This window comes from Jaculus jaculus, chromosome 21 (genome assembly GCF_020740685.1).
Source record: "Jaculus jaculus isolate mJacJac1 chromosome 21, mJacJac1.mat.Y.cur, whole genome shotgun sequence".
Lineage (NCBI taxonomy): Eukaryota > Metazoa > Chordata > Mammalia > Rodentia > Dipodidae > Jaculus > Jaculus jaculus.
In genome coordinates this window covers 780,839-804,939 of record NC_059122.1, presented here as the reverse complement: position 1 = coordinate 804,939, position 24,101 = coordinate 780,839, and the positions used below count along the sequence as shown (strand labels likewise).

At 45.9% G+C, this 24,101-nt stretch overlaps 1 protein-coding gene across 1 annotated transcript in view; it reads right to left on the bottom strand.

Moving 5' to 3' along the window:
- Adcy2 (adenylate cyclase 2) overlaps positions 1-24,101 on the bottom strand; it is a 494,315-nt gene that overhangs the window by 453,729 nt on the left and 16,485 nt on the right. Inside the window, exon 2 of the mRNA XM_045139193.1 lies at positions 19,354-19,551. Coding sequence (XP_044995128.1) covers positions 19,354-19,551 — 198 coding nt within the window. The remainder of the gene's footprint in view (positions 1-19,353; positions 19,552-24,101) is intronic.

The window sequence follows — 24,101 nt, the reverse complement described above, 5'->3', positions numbered from 1 at the left end:
TTAAAAAGCAGGATCCTACAATTTGTTGTCTTCAAGAAACTCACCTTTCTACAAAGGATAGACATTATCTTAGGGTGAAAGGTTGGAAGACGGTGTTTCAAGCAAATGGGCCTAGAAAACAAGCAGGGGTTGCTATCCTAATATCAGACAGGGTGGACTTTAGTCCGAAGTTAGTCAAAAAAGATAAGGAAGGTCACTTTATATTGATTAAGGGCACACTCCAACAGGAGGACATTACAATCCTAAACATATATGCACCTAACATGGGGGCTCCCAAATTCGTCAAACAAACACTATTAGAACTAAGGTCACAGATAACACCAAACACGGTGGTGGTGGGTGACTTTAACACCCCACTCTCATCAATTGACAGGTCATCCAGGGAAAGAATAAACAGAGAGGCATCTGGACTAAATGAGGTCATAGAAGATATGGACCTAACAGATATATACAGGACATTTCATCCAAAGGCTGCAGAATATACATTCTTTTCAGCAGCACATGGAACATTCTCTAAAATAGACCATATATTAGGACACAAAGCAAATCTTAACAAATTCAGGAAAATTGAAATAATTCCTTGCATTCTATCTGACCACAATGGAATTAAACTACAAATCAGTAGCAAGAAAGGCTATAGAGCATACACAAAATCATGGAAGCTAAACAATACACTACTAAATGATGAGTGGGTCAATGAAGAAATCAAAAAGGAAATCAAAAAATTTATAGAGTCAAATGATAATGAGAACACAACATACCAAAATCTCTGGGACACAATGAAGGCAGTTCTAAGAGGTAAATTTATAGCCTTAAGTGCCTATATTAAGAAATTAGAAAGGTCGCAAGTAAACGACCTAATGCTTCGCCTTAAAGCCTTGGAAAAAGAAGAACAAGGCAAACCAAAAAGTAGTAGACGGGAAGAAATAATAAAGATTAGGGCAGAAATTAATGAAATAGAAACAAAAAGAACAATCCAAAGAATTAATGAAACAAAGAGTTGGTTCTTTGAAAGGATAAACAAGATTGATAAACCCTTAGCAAATCTGACCAAAAGAAAGAGAGAAGAGACACAAATTAATAAAATCAGAGATGAACAAGGTAACATCACAACAGATTCCAGAGAAATTCAAAAAATTATAGGGACATACTATAAAAGCATATACTCCACAAAGTATGAAAATCTGAAAGAAATGGATGATTTCCTTGATCTATATGACCTACCTAAATTAAATCAAAATGAGATTAATCACTTAAATAGACCTATAACAAACATGGAGATCCGAGCAGTTATCAATAATCTCCCAACTAAAAAAAGCCCAGGCCCGGATGGATTCACTGCTGAATTTTACCAGACTTTTAAGGAAGAGCTAACACCATTGCTTCTTAAGCTTTTCCAGGAAATAGAAAAAGAAGGAATCCTACCAAACTCCTTCTATGAGGCCAGCATCACCCTGATACCAAAACCAGGCAAAGATAGAACAAAAAAAGAAAATTACAGACCAATCTCCCTCATGAACATAGATGCAAAAATTCTCAACAAAATATTGGCAAACAGAATACAAGAGTATATCAAAAAGATCATTCACCCTGACCAAGTAGGCTTTATCCCAGAGATGCAGGGATGGTTCAACATACGCAAATCTATAAATATAATACATTACATAAATGGGTTGAAGGACAAAAATCACATGATCATCTCATTAGATGCAGAGAAAGCATTTGACAAAATCCAACATCCCTTCATGATAAAAGTCCTACAGAGACTGGGAATAGAAGGAACATATCTCAATATAATAAAGGCTATTTATGACAAGCCTACAGCCAACATATTACTAAATGGGGAAAAACTGGAAGCTTTTCCACTAAAATCAGGAACAAGACAAGGGTGTCCACTGTCTCCACTTCTATTTAATATAGTTTTGGAAGTCCTAGCCATAGCAATAAGGCAAGAGACACACATAAAAGGGATACAAATTGGAAAGGAAGAAATCAAGTTATCACTATTTGCAGATGACATGATTCTATACATAAAGGACCCTAAAGACTCTACTAGCAAGCTGTTAGAGCTAATCAAAACCTACAGCAATGTAGCAGGATACAAAATAAATACACAGAAATCAGTAGCCTTCATATATGCTAACAACAAACACACAGAGGATGAAATCAGAGAATCACTCCCATTCACAATTGCATCAAAAAAAATAAAATACCTTGGAATAAACCTAACTAAGGAAGTAAAGAATCTATACAATGAGAACTTTAAGACACTCAAGCGAGAAATTGCAGAAGACACTAGAAAGTGGAGAAACATCCCTTGTTCCTGGCTTGGGAGAATCAATATCGTGAAAATGGCAATCTTACCTAAAGCAATCTACACATTTAATGCAATCCCTATCAAAATTCCAAAGGCTTTCTTCATGGAAATAGAAAAAACAATCCAAAAATTCATTTGGAATCATAAAAAACCTCGAATATCTAAAATAATACTGAGCAACAAAAAAGAGGCTGGTGGTATCACCATACCTGATTTTAACCTATACTACAGAGCCATAGTAACAAAAACAGCATGGTACTGGCACAAAAACAGACATGTAGATCAGTGGAACAGAATAGAGGACCCAGATGTAAGCCCAAGTAGCTATAGCCACCTGATATTCGATAAAAATGCCAAAAATACTCATTGGAGAAGAGACAGCCTCTTCAACAAATGGTGTTTTGAAAACTGGATAAATATCTGCAGAAGGATGAAAATAGATTCTTCTCTCTCGCCATGCACAAGAATTAAGTCCAAATGGATTAAAGACCTTAACATCAGACCGGAAACTTTGAAACTGCTAGAGGAAAAAGTAGGGGAAACCCTCCAACATATTGGTCTTGGCAAAGACTTTCTAAATACAACCCCAATTGCTCAGGCAATAAAACCACAGATTAACCACTGGGACCTAATGAAATTACAAAGATTTTGCACCGCAAAGGACACAGTGAAAAAAGCAAAGAGGCAACCTACAGAATGGGAAAAAATCTTCGCCAGCTATATATCTGATAAAGGATTAATATCTAGGATATACAAAGAACTCAAAAAGTTAACTAATAAGGAATCAAACAGGCCAATCAAAAAATGGGCTAAGGAGCTAAATAGAGAGTTCTCAAAGGAAGAAATACGAATGGCATATAAGCACCTAAAAAAATGTTCTACGTCACTAGTCATCAGGGAAATGCAGATTAAAACTACATTGAGATTCCATCTCACTCCTGTCAGATTGGCCACCATCATGAAAACAAATGATCATAAATGTTGGCGGGGATGTGGAAAAAAAGGAACCCTTCTGCACTGCTGGTGGGAATGCAATCTGGTCCAGCCATTGTGGAAAACAGTGTGGAGGTTCCTAAAGCAGCTAGAGATTGATCTACCATATGACCCAGCTATAGCACTCCTAGGCATATATCCAAAGGACTCATCTCATTTCCTTAGAAGTACATGCTCAACCATGTTTATTGCTGCTCAATTTATAATAGCTGGGAAATGGAACCAGCCTAGATGTCCCTCAACAGATGAGTGGATAATGAAGATGTGGTACATTTATACAATGGAGTTCTACTCAGCGGTAAAGAAAAATGAAGTTATGAAATTTGCAGAAAAATGGATGGACCTGGAAAGTATTATACTAAGTCAGGTAACCCAGGCCCAGAAAGCCAAGCGCCACATGTTCTCCCTCATATGGGGATCCTAGCTACAGATGACTGGGCTTCTGTGTGAGAATGAAAATACTTAGTAGCAGAGGCCAGTAAGTTGAAAAGGAGACATAAAGGGTGGAGAAAGGAAGGGAGGAGGATACTTAATAGGTTGATATTGTATATATGTAATTACAATGATTGTAATGGGGAGGTAATATGATTGAGAATGGAATTTCAAACGGGAAAGTGTGGGGGTGGGGAGGGAGGGAATTACCATGGGATATATTTTATAATCATGGAAAATGTTAATAAAAATTAAAAAAAAAAAAAAAAAAAAAAAAAAAAGAAACCAGATGCTGGGCTGGAGAGATGGCTTAGCAGTTAAACGCTTGCCTGTGAAGCCTAAGGACCCCGGTTCGAGGCTCGGTTCCCCAGGACCCACGTTAGCCAGATGCACAAGGGGGCACACGCGTCTGGAGTTCGTTTGCAGTGGCTGGAGGCCCTGGAGCACCCATTCTCTCTCTCTGTGTGTCTCTGTCTGTCTCTCTGTCGCTCTCAAATAAATAAAAATAAACAAAAAAAGAAAGAAAAAAAAAAAAAAAATATATTGACTGGGCTGGGGAAATGGCTTAGCGGTTAAGGTGTTTGCCTGTGAAGCCTAAGGACCCCAGTTCGAGGCTCGATTCCCCAGGTCCCACGTTAGCCAGATGCACAAGAAGGTGCAGGACTCTATTTCTTTTGTACTTCCTGGAGGCCCTGGTTTGCCTATTCTCCCTCCCTCCCTCCCTCCCTCCCTCTCTTTCTCTCTCTCCCTCTGTCTCATAAATAAATAAATAAGTAAAATATTTTTAAATATTGATCATGTATGCATGGAACTGTGTGTAGATGGTCTGAAATATGCCATTGCCCTAAATGTATGTTTATATGACTATTAGGTTATGTTGACTTCTGGATATCTCTAACAAGCTCTGAAGTCTAACAGGGTAAGATTTCCATGCGCTGTTTCTACCCCTTCCCTCTTTCCCTTTCCCTTCCTTCCTGGCTATTTTAGCATCATGCAATTTTGCATACATAAGGACTTGAGTTATCTTCCATAAAAAGGCTTCCGAGGAGCTTGATTTAATCTCTGGATTCATCTAGGGAGAGTTGGCATCTAACCCGCAATGAATCATTGAATTCATGAGCAGAATTCATCTTCTAGTTCCTTAGCCCTTAAATTTTTCTCAATAGTGTATATTTATCCAAATTTACAGCTAGGTGTTTTGCCATTTTGGTGCTGTATTGAATGGGATATGTTTAATTTCTGGGAAATTCCAATAGATAAACACAGGTTATTTTCTTTTAGTTTTTGTTTCGTTTTTTGGTTTTTGATTTTTGGTTTTTCAAGGTAGGGCCTCACTATAGCCAAGGCTGACCTGGAATTCACTATGGTGTCTTAGGGTGGCCTCGAACTCACGGCGATCCTCCTACCTCTGCCTCCCGAGTGCTGGGATTAAAGGCGTGCGCCACCACACCTGGCTAACACAGCTTATTTTCTATCACTCTTGTATACCACAATGTCACCAACACTACCTACAGGCTTCTATGCCCCCCTATGGGTTCCATAGGTATCGATCAACATAGGACAGTACAAAATATAGCTCAAGTTCCAAGCATAATGTGATTTTATATTTCATTTATTTATTTGCACGTGTGTGTGAGTGCACACATGTATGAACAGGAACATGTGCACATGCACTGTGGCCTTTTGCTACTATAAATACCTGACTTTATGCCACATTTTTTTTTGCACCCAGCTTACGTGAGTGGCTCAAGAATTGAACTCAGGCCATTAGGCCTTGCAAGCAAGTGCCTTTAACAGCTAAGCTACTTTCCCAGGCCCCACAAATAATTTCAATTTGTTTGGCAACCACATTAGAGGTGGTCCGAAGTAAACTTAATCATTTCTTGTGTCATGAAGAAAATTTAATTAATGTGCCAGGCATGGTGGCGCATGCCTTTAATCCCAGCACTTGGGAGGCAGAGGTAGGAGGATTACCGTGAGTTCGAGGTCACCTTGAGACTCCATAGTGAATTCCAGGTCATCCTGAGCTTAACTGAGACCCTACCTCAAAAAACCAATAAGAAATTTTTAATTAATGAAATATTTTACATTCAGGCATCACACTGGTGTGCATCTCAACTTGAAGCAGCCACATGTGGCACGCCCAGTTGCAACATGCAGTTTGTGGCTATGAAGCGGGATTATGGGCATGTCAATACAAAGACAGCCCCCTTCTTTGTAACTTGCACATCCTTGACTCCATTCTTGGCTCTTCCCTAGTAAGGATGCCTGGTCATGAAGCACAGTCCTTGAGAACTGCAAACTGCGTGGCGCCGCCGCTGAGCACGCTGGCGTACTGAGTCGCGTGGCGTTGACTTGATTATCTGACGGCAGCGGGAGACATTTTCATGAGTAAGTGGTGAAGCTGTCAAATGCTTCCTCTGCGGACGCGGCAGTGCACAGCTAAAATGGTTAATGTGTAAATCTCAAAACCTGATTTTTCAGGAGCTGGGGGTGGTTTTCAAGGTAGTGTCTCGCTCTAGTCTAGGCTGACCTGGAATTCACTATGTCGTCTAAGACTGGCCTTGAACTCACAGTGATCCTCCTACCTCTGCCTTCTGAGTGCTGGGATTAAAGGCGTGTGCCACCACACCCAGCTAAAACCTGATATTTTTTGTTTATTTTTACTTATTTAGATGAGAGTGACAGACAGAGAAAGGAGCAGAGAGAGAGAGAATGAGCATGCCAGGGCCACCAGCCACTGCAAACGAACTCCAGACGCATGCGCCCCCTTGTGCATCTGGCTAACGTGGGTCCTGGGGAATCGAGCCTCGAACCGGGGTCCTTAGGCTTCACAGGCAAGCGCTTAACTGCTAAGCCATCTCTCCAGCCCTAAAACCTGATTTTTTTTTCTTTTTTAAGCACTTTTACTGAGGACTTAAACACATGAACAAACTGTAATTTGATCATGTTCCCCTCCTATTCCCCTCTTTTGCCCCCTTCCCCACCTCCAGTCCCCTGAGCACCCTCCGCTTTCCAGGAGTCTTTCTTCTGTATGGATGTCTCGGTCCTTTTGCCCTCCTGTGTCCTTTGTGTCAGAATGTCGATTGGCTCAGAATTGTGCCCGTCTGGTGGGGACAATGGCAACCCCTGTGAGGACAGTGTCCTAAAGCACTCTTTCCCATCCTGTGGCTGTTACATTCCTTCCTCCCCGTCCTCCACAGTGGCCGCTGAGCCTCGCAAGGGCCGGATGGAGGTTCAGGGCTGAGCTCCCAACAGCCTGTTTTCAGCTTTGGTGAGTTCTGAGTCTCCTCAGTGTCTACCGCCGTCTCCGCAGAGAAGCCCTCTGGCTGGCTGTGAGAGCAGTGCTTCTAATCCCAACAGAACCTTCTCTTTCTTTGTTGTTGTTGTTTTGAGGTAGGGTCTCGCTCTGGCCCAGGCTGACCTGGAATGCACTATGTAGTCTCAATCTGGCCTCCAACTCACAGTAATTCGCTTACCTCTGCCTCCCAAGTGTTGGGATTCAAGGTGTGTGCCACCATGTCTGCCTTCTTTGTTTAATATTCCGAAAACCTGATTTTTAATAATAAAACAACCTTGTATTCTTATGAGAAATCTATTTGTTCATATCATATTATCATTTATTTATAAACCCTTTAAATATACACATTTTTATCCTTTGTCGATAGGTATATGTCCATGTGTATATATGACTAATAAGATTAGATAAATTTTATCTAATATTTATGTCTCCACATTCATGAAAAATACTGGTCTATAAATTTATTTTCTTCGGGTGCCTTTAGTTTGTGTATCAGAGCACTGGCAGTTTCATGGCCTTACTTTCAAACCATGAATTAAAACAAAGTCTTCCTCACTTAAATTGCTTGTTGTCAGACACCTGGTCATAGCAACAAGAGAAGAAGCTAGGACAGATGGTCCCGCCATCTCATCTTTTCTCCCATGCCCTCTCTGGGGCCTGTGTCACACCGGCCTCTCTGTATCCACAGCGCTTTCTAGAGGATGGTGGTTGGGAACAGGTGTCCTAAGCCAGACAGAAAAGCTCAAGAGCTGGAGAGCTGGTTCAGTGGATATAGGCATTTGCCCACTACACCGAATGGTCAGGTCCAATTCCCCAGGACCCACATAAAGCCAGATGCACAAAGTGGAGCATGCATCTGGAGCTCATCTGAAGCTGCAAGAGGCCCTGGTTCTCTTGCTCTCTCACAAGTAAATAAATGTTTACAGAAAGACATGTAGCCTCAATGTAAAAGGAAGGAACGTACAGTTGGCAGCACACACACAGTGAGCAGGCTAAAACTAGACCTGCTTGCTTATGAGCGAGAAGCAGTGGGTAACAGCACCTGTCGAACGGAAGAGAAGGCATCACACTCGCCATGTCCCGTGAAGCCTTGGACTTGCCCTGCAGTCGTCCTCTGTGGATCTGCCAGGCTGCTGCAGTGCCTCCTCTGCGTGGATGAGGTCGTGGGTTGGAGGTGTGGATTCTCTTACCCTCCTGTCTGAGTTACGTGAGGACGGTATTAGGGGACTCGAAGGAAGGAAAATTTGAAACAGAGAAAACTGGAGGAACTAAGAGGTGAACTGATTTGAGCTGGGGATGTATGTTTTTCCTGAGAACTTGCTGCTCCAGGCCACAGTCTAGGATTCATCCCTTCCCTTCCAGCAGCTTCCCTGAATGCATGTTGGGCACTTACCCACAGTCCCACCCAGTACCCAAGGAGAATTGGCTATGTGGGACGCCAACACCCTTCGCTGTGCTTCTGGGGCTCTAGCAACAGTATCCAAGACAACAAGAGTGACAGTTATCTGACAACAACTTTCATGGTGTTTAGCGAACGCGTGGGGAGACACGCTGGTGCAGGAAGAGATGTTCTGGAAGGCTAGTAGACATTCTTCCGACTCTTCAGTAGTACAGCTCTTTCAGAAACACACCACGAAGCAGCTGGTCAAGGCTTGGATACGGTGTTGCCGTCCCCAGGAGGCTGCCCCAGGTGACCGGTGCCTGAGATGAGGGGGTGAGCAGCCCTGCATCAGCTCCAAGCGAGGCCACGGCCGGTGGCCAGCATCGGCACAGCACGGGGAGAAGCGAGTGATTGCCTGGACTGGACTCTAAGCCTGGGCCCAGAAAACGTGCCCCCTGAACCTCTTAAGTCTGATTTTGCCCATAGAAGAAGAGGGGGGTCCATGGTGGGCATCGAAGAGCTACGTGAAACACAGAGGAGAAACGAACGTTCATGGATGAAAATGTAAGGAATCTATTTATAAGGAATCTGTTGTAATGGAGTAAAAGTTCAGTTGTGGCATAAAAGAAAGACTCAAGACTCCATGGTACTCTAGGGAGTGTGCAGAAGAAGTATATATTCCAAACACAAGTCCCTCCTAATGTGAGCAGAAGAGGTATATATGGTTCTCCATAATGTCACACACACACACATATACATACATATATATAATATATATATATTATATATACACACACACACACACACACACACACACACACATACCTACAGGCATACATACACACACAAATACATACATACATACTTACAGAAGAGGTGTATATGGTCCTCCATGTCACACACACACACACACATATACATACATACATGTATACATGTATACATATATATATACACACACACACATACACATACTCCATAAAGTCCCATTTCTCTTATGGACTCATCCACACTACAGAGGAACAATGTTTCTTTAACAAGAATTATCAGCTAGAAACTCAAAACGATCGCCATACAGAGCTTTTTGGCATTCCACAGAGAACAACTCCCTGTCCGTGATGGTTTTGTCAATCATACCTTACTCAATAGTGGTTCTGAAAGAACAATCTAGAATTTCCAGATGTGTCCCTTCCATATCAAGTAACAATCGGTCATTTCCCCGGACACAACAGAAAGGAACGCCCCCCCACCATAGTCACTGATGACTGTGGCCACATAGATAATGAGTGTGATGATGTCATAACTCCAAATCCAAATGCTGGTTCGCTTCACCGCTTTGTGACTTTTGGAGAATTTGCTGCCCTCTCTGGGATTAAGTTTTCCCATCAGCAAAATACAAGTAACCATAGTATTCACACCATATATTTGTACAGATAAAGAAGCTAAGTGTGGGGATGGAGAGATGTTGTAGTGGTTAAGGGCTTGCATGTGAAGCCTAAGGACCCCAGTTCAAGGCTCAATTCCCGGGGACCCACGTAAGCCAGATGCACAAGGGGGCGCACATATCTGGAGTTCCTTTACAGTGGCTGGAGGCCCTGGCGCGCCCATTCTCTCCCTCCCTCTCTCTCTCTCTCTCTCTCTCTCTCTCTCTCTCTGCCTCTTTCACTTTCTGTCGCTCTCCAAAAAAATAAATAAAAATAAACAATATTTTTTTTAAAAAAGCAGCTAAGTGAGCAGCCCCTGGACAGCGTCAGGCACCAGGAGGGCCTTGGGAGTGTTCCCATCATTCCTACGGCAGAGGAGTCAAGTGTACGGATCAGGGACTGTGTGACTTGTGCACTCATTCACTTATTTGCACATCCGTAAGAAGTGTGGTTGCTGTGCACAGGGAACAGAGCATCAGGAGAGTCCGCAATGCTGCATGATCCCTGAAATGCATGCTGGAGGACAGAGCTGGCGTCTCAGACCAGAGCGAGGTAAGAACGGCCTCACCACAGTTGGCAAAGCACACTGACCATGCCGGACCTCTCTCACAAGGAACGCTCAGAGGAAGGTGAGGAGAAGGCCCGGATCATGTCCTAGGAACACAAACAGAACACTCCACCCAACAAAACCTGATCTGAGAAAGCTCACTGAGGGTCACAGTAAGATCCCAGGTCTTGCTATAGTCAGAACGACATTGCCACAGTCTGGATAAAACCTAACAGAAGGAAGAATTCAGAAATGCCACCTCGACTCTAAGCAGCCAGAAATGTGTGGGATCCCAAAATAACCTCACTGCAGGCTGGGTGCAATCCCACCAGTGGCTTCCTTAAAATTCACATCCCAACGGCATGTGCTTTGTCATTTAAAAACAAAATCCTGCATCTGCAGTGTTAGCTGAAACGCTTTAAATCCTTTTTAATTTCTCTCTAATGTACACTTCTCCATGCTTGGTCTGCAATGGCCCCAACAAGCTTGTGAAAGCTCAGAGAGGTGGGTTTCTTGGGCATCCAAGAATGGGCTCTGTAGTGGGACTTTCCTGGCAGCTGCAGGCAAGGATGCCCACCCTGTGAAAACCCCTTCCTCTGGCATCAGTGCGCGTGACCTGCAGGAGGCACCACTTCAAAGACCAAGGAAAGCCTCCGTTCTCTTTCGTTCTCGCCCATTTTGAATAGAAAAAGAAGTAGCCAGTGGCAACCCATTTTTGAAAGGAAACACCCATGTACAACAGCATTTGATGTTGGTTTCGGTATCAGGACAAAGAAAGTCTCTTCTTTCTGGAGCCCCAAATCAGCCCTGTGGGTTGATCATCATTTCGCAAGTCTACAGCGTCACTCGGCAGCACGTCTCGGCCACCTGCCCAGGCTGAAAGAGAGCTGTCAGGAACAGACAGTCCATCTAAACGTGGTCAACGCGCCCTTCCTTTAGTGCAAATGCAGGAAGCGGGAGTCAGAGGACAAGAGGACACAGCTTCCTAACTGTCACAGAGTACTTCTGACCAGCTCTCTTTCACTGCACAAGCACCCATTCCTGAGTGGAACCCCCCCACGTCACCTCCTGCCTTCACAGTACTGTCCCCGCCTCAGAAGCCACGGAGAACTATCAGCTACAAAGAATGACTTGTTTTTGTCATAAATCCGCCAAGCCAGGCATCACTGACAATCTCTGACTTCACAGTGTGAAATGAAGGTACGGTTAGAAAGCACGTGATAGGCAGCCAGGTGCCACCCTCGCTGTCAAAGTGCCGCAGACAGAGGGCACGCAATGTCCTCGGACATACACACACCACTGGGAACGCCCGGCGTGTCTTCACGGCGACGTGCATGGGCAGATTACTGTCACTTATTGTCACTGCGTGCTGACTTACCCGGACACTCACACACAACACACATTTCGTGATGGACAATGGATTTTAAAAGCCTCGAAACCTCTCTGGTGGGTTTGTAGTCTGAAAGAAAGTGGACAGCAAGAGAGCAATCCAGAGCTGGAGAGATGGCTTAGCAGTTGAGGCACTTGCCTCTTGCCTGTGAAGCTTAAGGACCCAGGTTCGACTCCCCAGAACCCAGATAAATTCATTTACAGTGGTATGCCCATTCTCTCTCTCTCTCTCTCTCTCTCTCTCTCTCTCTCTGTCTCACTGCTTCTCTCTCACTCTCTCCTTCTCAAATAAATAAATAAAAATAAAAATTTGGGGGCTGGAGAGATGGCTTAGCAGTTAAGGCATTTGCCTGAGAAGCCAAAAGACCCAGGTTCGATTATCCAGGACCCATGTAAGCCAGATGCACAAGGTGGTGCACGCATCTGGAGTTTGTTTGCAATGGCTAGAGGTCCCAGCATACCCATTCTCTCTCTGTCTCTCTTCTCTCTCTCCCTCTTTCTCTCTCTCTCTCTCGTTGCAAATAAATAAATAAAATAAAATTAATTTTTTAAATTCTTTTTTTTTTTTTTTTTGTTTTTTGTTTTTCGAGGTAGGGTCTCACTCTGGTCCAGGCTGACCTGGAATTAACTCTGTAGTCTCAGGGTGGCCTCGAACTCACGGCGATCCTCCTACCTCTGCCTCCCGAGTGCTGGGATTAAAGGCGTGCGCCACCACGCCCGGCTTAATTTTTTAAATTCTTTAAAGACAGAGCGAGAGCACAAACTTCTGTAAGAAGGTAGAGGGAGCGACAGACAGGCAAGCCACAGGCAGGACATGCCAGTACCTGACCTTCCCAGGAGTGCACATCACAGGTAGGGCCAATGGCACCTTCCAGGGCATATGATCTGCTCAAGGCTGAATGGGGGCCCCCACCTATGTGATACATATGTGAATGTAACTGTTCAGAACCCATCTGTAGACAGATAAAAGAAGCAGCCACAGAAGTGGTCCAACTGCCACGCAACTGATGTGCTTCTAAGAACAGGAGGAGCGCCCTGGGGAGAAGGCTAAGTGAGGACCCTACAGGCCACTGAGCACCCAGTCTTGCCCGAGGGGCGGGGAGGGGCCCTCAGCAGACCTCAGAGACAGCGCGACCTTCCCCACACCACCACAATTTCAGGCTCCTGCACCACTGCCAAGGACAACGCATTTCTGCAGTCCTAAGCCAGTTCCGATGGCTCTTGCCCAAGCAGCCCTGGGAACTGGAAACTGCACCCACCCATGGGGCAAACACTCCTTTAAACAAATGCATGCTTCACATGGGTTTATCTTTCACTCCAAGTCTCCCTGCTTCTCTTGCTGCGAGCGGGAGGCGCCTCGGAAGCTCTGGATATGAGATTCATCTCCACATCCTTTCTCGACTTTGGCAGAGCCTGTTCCACCAGGAGTGACTCTGGGTAGACTGGATGCTTTGCCAATTCCCTATCCCTGTTCTGCAGGCTCTGGGGCAGAGACCGCTGCTCCAATATGCCATGAATTGGACAGGGGAATGAGAAATGCATTCAATGCAGATGGTTACTAAGTTCTTAAAAATAAAAAAGTGAGGGCTGGAGAGATGCTTAAGCGTTTGCCTGTGAAGCCTAAGGATCTCAGTTCGAGCCAGATGCATAAGGGGGCGCACGCGTCTAGAGTTCTTTTGCAGTGGCTGGAGACCCTAGTGTGCCCATTCTCTCTCTCGCTCTCAAATAAATAAAATAAACACATAAATAAATAAATAAATAAAGTGAGCAGGTATGGTGTGCTACATGTCTTTAATCCCAGCACTCGGGAGGCAGAGGTCAGTGGATCGCCATGAGTTCAAGGCCACCCTGAGAACCCAGAGTGAATTCCAGGTCAGCCTGGGCTGGAGTGAGACCCTACCTCGAAAAACCAAAACATAAAAAATATAAATAAATAAAATAAAATGTGGCTCATTTGTGTCAGATCAGAGAAATGAACCTTAAGTGCCCCTCTGAGTTCATTTTCATAACAGTTCCAGTGTTTTCACACGAAGTACGGGCATCACCCTCCAAGCAGAGCCTTCTGTCTACTCTACAGCATGGAAGGGGAAGAACAACTGCACAGTCAGAGATGAACAGGAAAGACGTCCAGGGACCTTGCAAACCTTGCCACCAAGCAGCTGGGGCCACACTTTGCTGAGGGCTTCCGGAGCCACCAGCAAGACATCGCTGCAAAGCGCTTTGCCCCAGCGGGCAGCGGACAGGAGCTGACGCAGCCTCGGTCCGAGTCCTCGGAAGGGCAGAGGCAAGGGTCGCCCACATGGGGTTGTCGTGTGCTGGATTAAAACAGCCCTGGATGGTCCCGTGGGCATCAAAGCTTTCGACAGCAGGTCTCTTGAAGTGACGTTTTCTTTGTGCTCTCTTGCTCTTCCCGAGTCATGCTTTTGGGCAACACCCAAGCCCACCACCCTCTCACTGGGTTATACTTTCTCGGGGTCACAAAGAGAAAATGCTCCACTTTTTTTTTCTTCAGAACTGTTGACACCACTCTTAAGCCATGTCACTCCCATGGTGTAAAATTCTATGCACGGAGGTAGCACCAAGGGACAGCATGATACAAGCCCAGGCTTGAGTCTGGTCCCTTTGGTGGGGACTTCGTCTGCAGCGCTGGACACTTAGCATCATTGCTGGCTCCCGCCCACTAGGAAGTCTCTGATATCACATCCCGCAGGTACAAATCTCTCTGCCTCACTCGCAGCTTGGCATCAGCCAGGTACTGGCCCCATCCTGTCTCTGTGCACGCACACACACACACATTCACACACACACTAAACAGGGCAGAGTGGTGGCCAGCTCATGAAGCTATGTGAGAAACCGACTGAGCTACGTGTATAAAGACAGCACCTCGTGGGGCCTGGCAGGGCTGGCATCATACACATGCTAGCTGTCTCCGGGCTATGTGCTGCGAGCTACTGCATGGTGATGATATGACCTCGCCCGCAAAGAAAAAAGCAATGTCTCACCCCCAGACACTAAGAGGCGACCCAGGCCCTTGAAGTCACTTACTCTTAAGAGTGTCTTCGTTTGCACAGGCTTTGACCATGTAAGCAAAAATACGATGCAGGGTGGAGCTAAGGGTCATGAAGCACCAGTGCTGTCCCCGGGGCTGGAGACCTGTGGAGGACTGGACACAAAAGCTCGGCCCAGGGCTGGAGAGGTGGCTTAGCGGTTAAGTGCTTGCCTGTGAAGCCTAAGGACCCCGGTTTGAAGCCCAGTTCCCCAGGATCCACGTTAGCCAGATGCACAAGGGGGCGCACGCGTCTGGAGTTCGTTTGCAGTGGCTGGAGGCCCTGGCGCGCCCATTCTCTCTCTCTGTGTGTCTGTCGCGCTCAAATAAATAAATAAAAATAAACAACAACCAAACAAGCTCGGCCCAGCAAGCTCCATGTGATCCATGGAGCCCTGCAACAACTCAGGACACAGCTCCTCTGTAAACAGCCGTCCGTGACCTCTGTCACATGTCACTGCCACGAGAAAAGTGCCACTCTTGACCTCAGAGACAGGACACAGGAGCGCCACAGGAGGGTGTCCCCATGTCCTCCCCGGGCTGATGACCGCTGCATGGTTTCTATGAAAGGACCTGACTCATGAGAGAGTAGCTTCCATAGTTCTGTGAGACCTTCCAGCAAACTCTCCCCTTTGGGGTGGTCCTGGGAACCTCCCAACTGACAGACGTCTCATCGGCAGCGACAGCAGCCCGCGTGGACTACCCTCTCCATTATCAATTCCACCACCACAAAGTAGAGTGACGCCACTGTGAGGCGCTGACAGCCACGCTCCAAAGCAGGTGAGCCTGTTACCACGTTACGGGGGCCCACGGGGGGGCCTTGCACCCATGGGTGCTTTATTAAGGACACCAGACAGCAGGCTCTTGACTGATGGGACACAGTCGTTTCGTTTGGATCCCACTGAATGGGACGGGGGGGGGGGAGCCAAGAGAGCTGAGTGGGGCTCCTACCCACTGTGGAGCCACAGGACTTAAAGTCGGGCTCCAGCTCCAAGCGAGCAGCCCCACAGCATGAGACCCACGTGACACACGCACCTTGCCAAGCCTCTGCTCGGAGCAGAACTTCCAGCTGGAGCCTGGCTCTGGGCTTTTTCTGATCATCGTGACTACAGTGAGAAGGAGGAGGAGACACAGATGTGCCCCGGGCAGGACGGCCTCCCAGCCTGTGGATCCATGCGGGACACTGGGTTAGTCTTCACCAACAAGTGCTCGTAACACCCAGAGTTCAAAGAAAAACAAACACAAAATGGTTGAGTCCACTGCAGAGAGAGATTTTTTTTTTTAATTTCCAATTCAAGGTTAGCTTGGAAACAAAAAATGTCAAGGCAGAGCTGGAGAGATGGCTTAGAGGTTAAGCACTTGCCTGTGAAGCCTAAGGACCCCTGTTCCAGGCTCGATTCCCCAGAACCCACGTTAGCCAGATGCACAAGGGGGCGCACGCATCTGGAGTTCGTTTGCAGTGGCTGGAGGCCCTGGTGCACCCATTCTCTCTCTCTCCCCCTCCCTCTCTCTCTCTCTCTCTCTCTCTCTCTGCCTCTTTCTCTGTCTGTTGCTCTCAAATAAATGAATAAAAATAAACAAAAAAAATTTTTAAATGCCAAGGCAAACAGAAACAGTTTCAACCACGAAACCCAACTCCCAAAAACAGTCCCTCTCAAGAACACAGTGAGGTGTTGATAAATTATATACACGTTTGCATTTTCAGACACTCATCACAGAAAAATGGAGAATGGGGGGAAAAAAATCAATGAAATGTAAGTTATAAACTCAAGAGAAAGGTTAAAATCTAAGTGGGTCCAAACAATAACAAGACATGGTGTCAGTGAACAGACCAGTGACGCCGCCTCCCAGCTACTGGACGACATTCTCCCAGGAGCAAAGATAGGGCGCTAGGAAGACAACCCCACCCGTCCCCTAAAGATGCACACACTGCAGCAGGCGAGGCAGTCAGTGACAGAGCCACACATGGTGTGATCCGAGCTGCCACGGAAAACTAAGGGAGGGAGGGGGTGGTCACCCGACAGGGTGGTACCCAGAAGCCTGCAGGCTGTTCTGAGAAGGATGTGCAACCTTCAGGAGAATATTACAGACAGATGGGAGGCACTGTCTTGATTATCTGTTTCATTATTAATAATAATAATTAGTATAAAACAAACATGGCACTGTGATGAACTTTTAGATGTCCAATTAAGGAGGAAACAGATCAATTACCCTCTCCTCCTTGCCCCTGCACTGGAAATCTTAGCTAAGAAATTAGTGTGTGACAGACAGGGAGTGCACTGAGGATTTGAGGGGAAAAGCATCCACTGACTGGCAGGTAACACATCTGTTTACATAAACGAGGCCCACAGACATCACGGCAGCAGTGATAGGAGTCCACCAGGGTTTCTGGATACAGATCAACACAAGAATCGTATTTTCATTCCTTAACTTTAACCAATTGTAAAAGACACCTTTAAAAATTCTGGGCTGAGGAGATGGCTCGGTGGATACAGTATTCACCACGCCAGTGTGAGAACTTGAGCTTGGACTCTGGTTGAGGTGATGCCACCACGCCTAGGGGAAGAAGGGAAGCAGAACAGGAGGATCCCCCAGAAGCTCCCAGACCACCTGGCCTGGTGAGTGCAGCAGTGAACAAGAGGAGGCTGGGCCTCAGGCAAGGGGGAAGGTGAGGACCGACCACGGAAGTTGTCCTCTGGCCTCCATGCACACCACAGTCTGCGCATCCACGTGCACACACACACACACACACACACACACACACACACACACACACACAAATGATTCAAAGAAAAAAAAACACTTTAGTCAACCGAGAATAAATCTCTGAAAAGTTACCACTAATTTTAAAAAAGAAGAAAATGTCACTGAAAGACATAAAATATTATCAAACTTACTTGACAGCCATTGAGTGGAAAGAATCAAGACATAAGATAGCAAATCTCTGGGTGTTTTTAATAATTCTCTTTAAGGGCTGGAGAGATGGCTTAGTGGTTAAGCACTTGCCTGTGAAGCCTAAGGACCCCGGTTCGAGGCTCGATTCCCTAGGACCCACGTTATCCAGATGCACAAGGGGGCGCACGCATCTGGAGTGCATTTGCAGTAGCTGGAGGCCCTGGTGCGTCCATTCTCTCTCTCTCTCTGTCACTCTCAAATAAATAAGAATAAACAAAAAAATAATAATTCTCTTTAAGTTTTTTCAGAGGTGTTCGATGGCTCGGCAGGAGAGAACACATCGGCACCAGCACCCGCCCTGCAGAGGGTCTCCGGGTTGCTCAATCTGCTCTCACCCTAGAAGCCACAACACCCTGGCTTCATGTGCAAGGTCTAAGCTAGCTGCCCCGCTAGCTGAATCCACAGCCTAAACCTATGCGCCAGACAGTACAACCATCCAACCAAGTCTTCAGAGAGAAGCCTGGGAACCCACTGGGGAAACTGGCTGCTTCGATCATACTCTCTTCAAGACATAACATCCGGCATGGGCAGAGCCTAAGTCAAGAGCCCTATCAGGAATGGCTGTAGCCAGGTTCACACTGCAGGTAGAAATCAGCCAACCAAGAGCAGCTTGTGGGAAAAAGAGGTTAATTTTGGCTTACAGGCTCGAGGGGATACTCTACGATGGCAGGGAAAATGATGGCATGAGCAGAGAGTGGACATCATGCCCTGACCAACATAAGGTAGACCATAGCAACAGGACAGTGTGCCAAACACTGGCATGGGGAAACTGGCTATAACACCCATAAGCTCATTACCAACAATACACTACCTCCTCCCAAATCTCCATCAGCTGGGAACCTAGCAGCCAGAACATCTAAGTTAATGGGGGGGTGGAGGAATACCTGAGTCAAACCCCCACAGGAACACAACAGGCTTTCAGTCCCAATCTGATCCACAGGATATGATCAGACTGACAGAAAAGCCAGAGCTTGTCTGTAAGCAGGATGTACTTGTGACTGAGGAGGAATTTAAAGGTGGCCACCCATCTTGGAGAACTAGAGGCACACTGAATGCTATGGTATCCAGACTGCAGCCAACAATAGTGGCCCCACTGTGCACCGACTGATCAGATCAGCCCAGCCTCGGCTTGGAGGGGGGAGTGACCCCGGCCTCGGGGGCATCTACAACACCTGAGCCAAAAGCCTTGCTTCTCTGTGTTTGGCATATTTCCCTTTTAGCTAGACAGGGACAATAAGACTTCATAATCTGACCACATGAACTCATAACAGACTATACTTCAAAACTGCTTAAAAAAAAAAAAAAAGCAGATAGCAAACACTCTTGTTCCAAAGAGAGATAACCAAATAAGGTGTCTTATGTGTTAATTAGCATGATTTCACCTTTTCATAAGGCATACAAATATCTAAGTGTCATACTGTACCCCATAAGAATATATAATTATTATTTAGCAAGTAAAACTTTAATATGTAGTTTAAAACAGTGTTCTCAGCCACAGGTCTCTTCAGAGCATGAAGAGATGACGTAACTAAGTGGTACGACTCCAGCACACACACACAATCCCTGACCTGGTCCCAGGGAGAGATGGTGCCTCCAAGGCACAAGAACAGGTATCCCATGGCAACGAGACACATCCATATCACCAGCGAGAAAACACGTAGCAGCTTCTTGAACACGGATTCGATGCAGACAAGGATGAAAATGGCAAAGAAGATCGCCAGGGCCGTTGGAACTGTTATTAAAAATGCCACGTGGTCTTCAACTTCCTGAGGAGAGAAAAACAGAACGCTCATAAATGACAACTGAAAGACACTGTGACCCCAATGATTTATGTCACTACAATGTCACTAACATCAACCAATGCCAAAATATGTTGAGCCTGGAAAGTTCTTTCCAAAGTACAAAAGCCTGAGGAAGGCTGGTCATATGTCTCATTTAACGTCACTGAATACCGAGAGCCACAACAGGTAGGGCGCTCAACGGAATGGAGATGGACAGAACACTTAGGAGTACAATCTGAAGGGATCTGACCAACATGCAATATGTTTAAAAATAATTGACTGAGAGCCGGGCGTGGCGGCGCACACCTTTAATCCCCCAGCACGTGGGAGGCAGAGGTAGGAGGATCGCCATGAGTTTGAGGCCACCCTGAGACTACACAGTGAATTCTAGATCAGCCTGAACTAGAGTGAGACTCTACCACAAAAACCCTAATAAATAATAATAATTAATTTATTTTTTAAGTAGAAGTTTGAAGTTTTAGAAATTTAAATTGTATAACAAATAACCATAGTTTTCGAAACAGATGACACAATATTCGCTTTATAAATTAGAAAAAACAGCCAGAGCTTCTCATTTACATCTTCCCCAAGAAATGAAGAAATAGATCTTATATAGAATGCAAAAAAAAAAACCAGTGAATGGATCCAAGAACTCATTAATTCTGGGAGAAAATAAGACCACCAATTTCATGAATATCCTGACCTCAGGAAATTAAGTTTTTCAAATGGATTTCAAATGCGCTATTTAAAAGAACATACATTTGGGGCTGGAGAGGTGGCTTGGTGGTTAAGCGCTTGCCTGTGAAGCCTAAGGACCCCAGTTCGAGGTTCGATTCCCCAGGACCCACGTTAGCCAGATGCACAAGGGGCGCCTGCGTCTGGAGTTCATTTGCAGTGGCTGGAGGCCCTGGCGCGCCCATTCTCTCACTCTTTCTCTCTTTCTCTGTCATTCTCAAATAAATAAGTAAAAAAGAAAATAAGTAAAAAAGAAAAGAACATGCATTTAAACTACCTCTGTGTCTAAAATGATGAGCATCTGCCTTAACACATGGTGACCAGAATTTCAGCAGGACCGCAAGTTAATAGGAAAGGGGTAGAAAGTGAGAATCTGAGAGCAGGAAGGGTTTTGAAGGCATGCCACAATTGCCGTTCCTCCACCTCTCTCGGTGTCAAGAGCAAAAAGAAAATGGACACATATCGTGACCACTTTTGAATTCATTTTTGTACAATAGTACTAATTTTGCACTTAATTCCCCAGGCACACAGACATGCCTTAAGCAGCCTGTTCTCTTTGCAAGCATTGTGATGACAGCACCTTACTTGCGATGGACAACATTTCATTGCGACTTTAATCCTCCCTCAAATGTCCACGACCACTAAAACACACATTGAAGATGGCTGCAAATTCTACAGAGGGCCCTAAAATAATACAGAGTTCTGTCCGTGCGCTTGGCTGGCCACCCAAACTGGACGGTGAGTCCTGTTGTTGAAGATGCCACACGGTTTGGTTGCCAAGCATACAGAAATCAAGCTGTAATTCACTGGAAGCCTATTCCCTGCTGAGTCGCTGTCACAGTGCTTGAAAGTGCCCTGCAGGCTCCTGGGGGAGGAAGTCCTCAACAGTCTCACCCAGCTGCGAAACCTGCTGCGCAACCAGCTTGAAATGCACAACAGTGGCATGACTGTCATGATGTTAACCAACTGTTTTTTGTTGTTGTTGTTTTGTTTTTCGAGGTAGGGTCTCACTCTAGCCCAGGCTGACCTGGAATTCAATATGGAGTCTCACGGTGGCCTCGAACTCACAGTGATCCTCCTACCTCTGCCTCCCCAGGGCTGGGATTAAAGGTGCGCGCCACCATACCAGGCCAACAATTGCTTTTCTTTTTACTGGATTTGAGGCCTAAGGAGTAACTTTATGCCTAGTACTATACACTTGGTCAAAAGCCAGTAGCTAGGAAGGTCACAGGCCCTAAGATGGAACCTACTATTGTTTCTATACTAAGTGAAGAAGTTGTCACTGCCTTCTGAATATTGATGCTCATTGATTAGTGCTTCCTCAGCCTCAACCACAGAAGTTTCCTTCTACAACGAGCACAGGTTAATGCAGAAAAGTACTGAGAATGCATGACTATATGTGTTCAGTGTGAAGTGGGACATCTCGACCACCCCCTGGGAAGTCTCAGGGAACCTGAGCACGAAGGAGCAGGAATAACATAAAAGCCAGAGGATGGAGAAGAGTGCTGTAGAATTCTGTCTTGCGCTCACAACATTGGCGCTGCATCTTGAACTCAAACGAGCTGTGATTTCCTACACAAGAAGGAGTGTGTCAACATTTCATCACGGATGGGGGTGGCGGTGGGGGGGGGGAGACTCACAAGAACACACCTCTGAAACTACTAGAGGTTAATGGTTGCTGGAAGAGGCGTGTTATTCAGTAGTGAATAACCCCAACTGGCACTGCAGTAAATAACTCCCCTCCCATACTCATGCAGGCGACCCTAATCTAAATCAATGGGTCGCAAAAGAAAAGGACATGATGGTAAGAAGAGAATTACTTACGAGGGGAAAGGGACTTACTAGGAGGGGTGAAGGACAGGGACAAGAGATGGGAGCGGGGGTGAATAATGTCAAAATGTACATTGTACACATACATGAAAGTGCCCAAAGAAATAAGTTCACATGACCTGGGTGATAAAGACTTCCACTGAGGTGTGAGAATGCAAAAGTAATAGCAAAATCTGAGATTTGGGAGCAGCTATGTTTCCTAGACTGGAGCCGGGTGACCTTTAGTCTGGGGCTTCATGGTCCTCCACTCGGTTCGCGTATGGAGATGGCTCCACCCAAATCCCACGCGATGAGCCTCAGGGACGCTGAGAAGCAGAGCAGCCCGGCCATGACCCCACATGGAGTCCACGCGGTCGGCAAGGAGACAGAACAGGACCTGAGACCCCTCTACAACTGACCTCATTTTCCTTCCTCACAATAATATGTGTATTAAGTGACATCAGGGAAAGAGGCCACAGTAATAAGAGAACTGATATCAGATGGCATTTTTATGCTTAGCACTCTTGCATATATTAATATCTTTAATTCTTTTTTTCTTTGGTTTTTTGATGTAGGGTCTTACTCTAGCCCAGGCTGACCTGGAATTCACTAGGTAGTCTCAGGGTAGCCTCGAACTCACAGGGATCCTCCTACCTCTGCCTCCCGAGTGCTGGGATTAAAGGCATGCACCACCACGCCCGGCACTTTAATTCTTATAAAACCCTATAAGGCAGACCCCATGACAGCACCCACCTGCAGTTGAGAAAACAGAGACCCAGAGAAGCTTTGCTGTGGGCTGTGGGACTCGTGAAGGTAGGGGGCTCAGCTTAGCGTTCCCTGGTGGGTTTTGCATTACGGGGTCACAGATCCCCCCGTGCAGCTGAGAGCGGCTCATAGGAGTGGAGCCTGCCTTCATCTGGCTAGAAGAACTTAGGCTTCTAGAACTGAGACAAGGCCAGACCCGTGACTTGCTCCTTCCTGTTCCTTCCAGGGTACAATCCCCATGTTACTGCTCTTACCCTTAGACGCTTTGAAAATACCCTGCAAAGTGACATTAGCAGCCACCAGGCCATGAGAATCCTCAGGCATCACAAATCAACATGCATGAGACCTGACGATGTGACGTCTGAGCACACGAATTTGAGCTCACGATCACTACGCAGTGCACACTAAGCCATACGAACTGATCCCATCTTCAACTTCCCCAAACGACCTTAACTGAGCTGGGGGTGAAAATGAGCAACGAAGGAACTGGAGGGTTACTTCTCTAGAGTGACTTTGCGCCTATTTTATTAACCTGGGCGAGAAGCGATCTTTGACTTTACTGGCTCTTGTGTGCGTAACTGTAAAATGACAACCAGGAACTGCAGGACCAGAAAAACAGACAGAGGCGCTCTTTCAGGGATGGGGGCAGTGGGAAGACCCACAGACGCGTTTCTCATACCTCCTCTTAGGGAGATATCCATCACTACGACCATCAAAATAGGAGGAAAAGACGGTGACATCAAAACATGAGAGACTGATGTAGAGTGGAGTTTCAAAGCGGAAAGTGGAGGAAGGGAGGGCATTACCATGAGATATTGTTTACAATCATGGAAGTTGTCAATAAAAACAAATTAATTTAAAAAAAATCAATAAGACCCAATATTTTACCTACTATAGCACATAAGCCTTTTATTGTATATCCCTTTTTCTGTTGTTGTTATTTATTTTTCAAGGCAGGGTCTCTCTCTAGCCCACACTGACCTGGAATTCACTCAGTAGTCTCAGGGTGGCCTCGAACTCAAGTCAATCCTCCTACCTCTGCCTCCCAAGGGCTGGGATTAAAGGCATGTGCCACTACGTCTGACTTCATTTATTTGAGCAGAAGGAGAGAGAAAATAGGCACACCAGGGCCTCAAGCTGCTGCAAACAAACTCCAGATGAACACACCACCATATGTATCTGGCTCATGTGGGTCCTGGCAACTCGAACCTGGGTCCTTTGGCTTT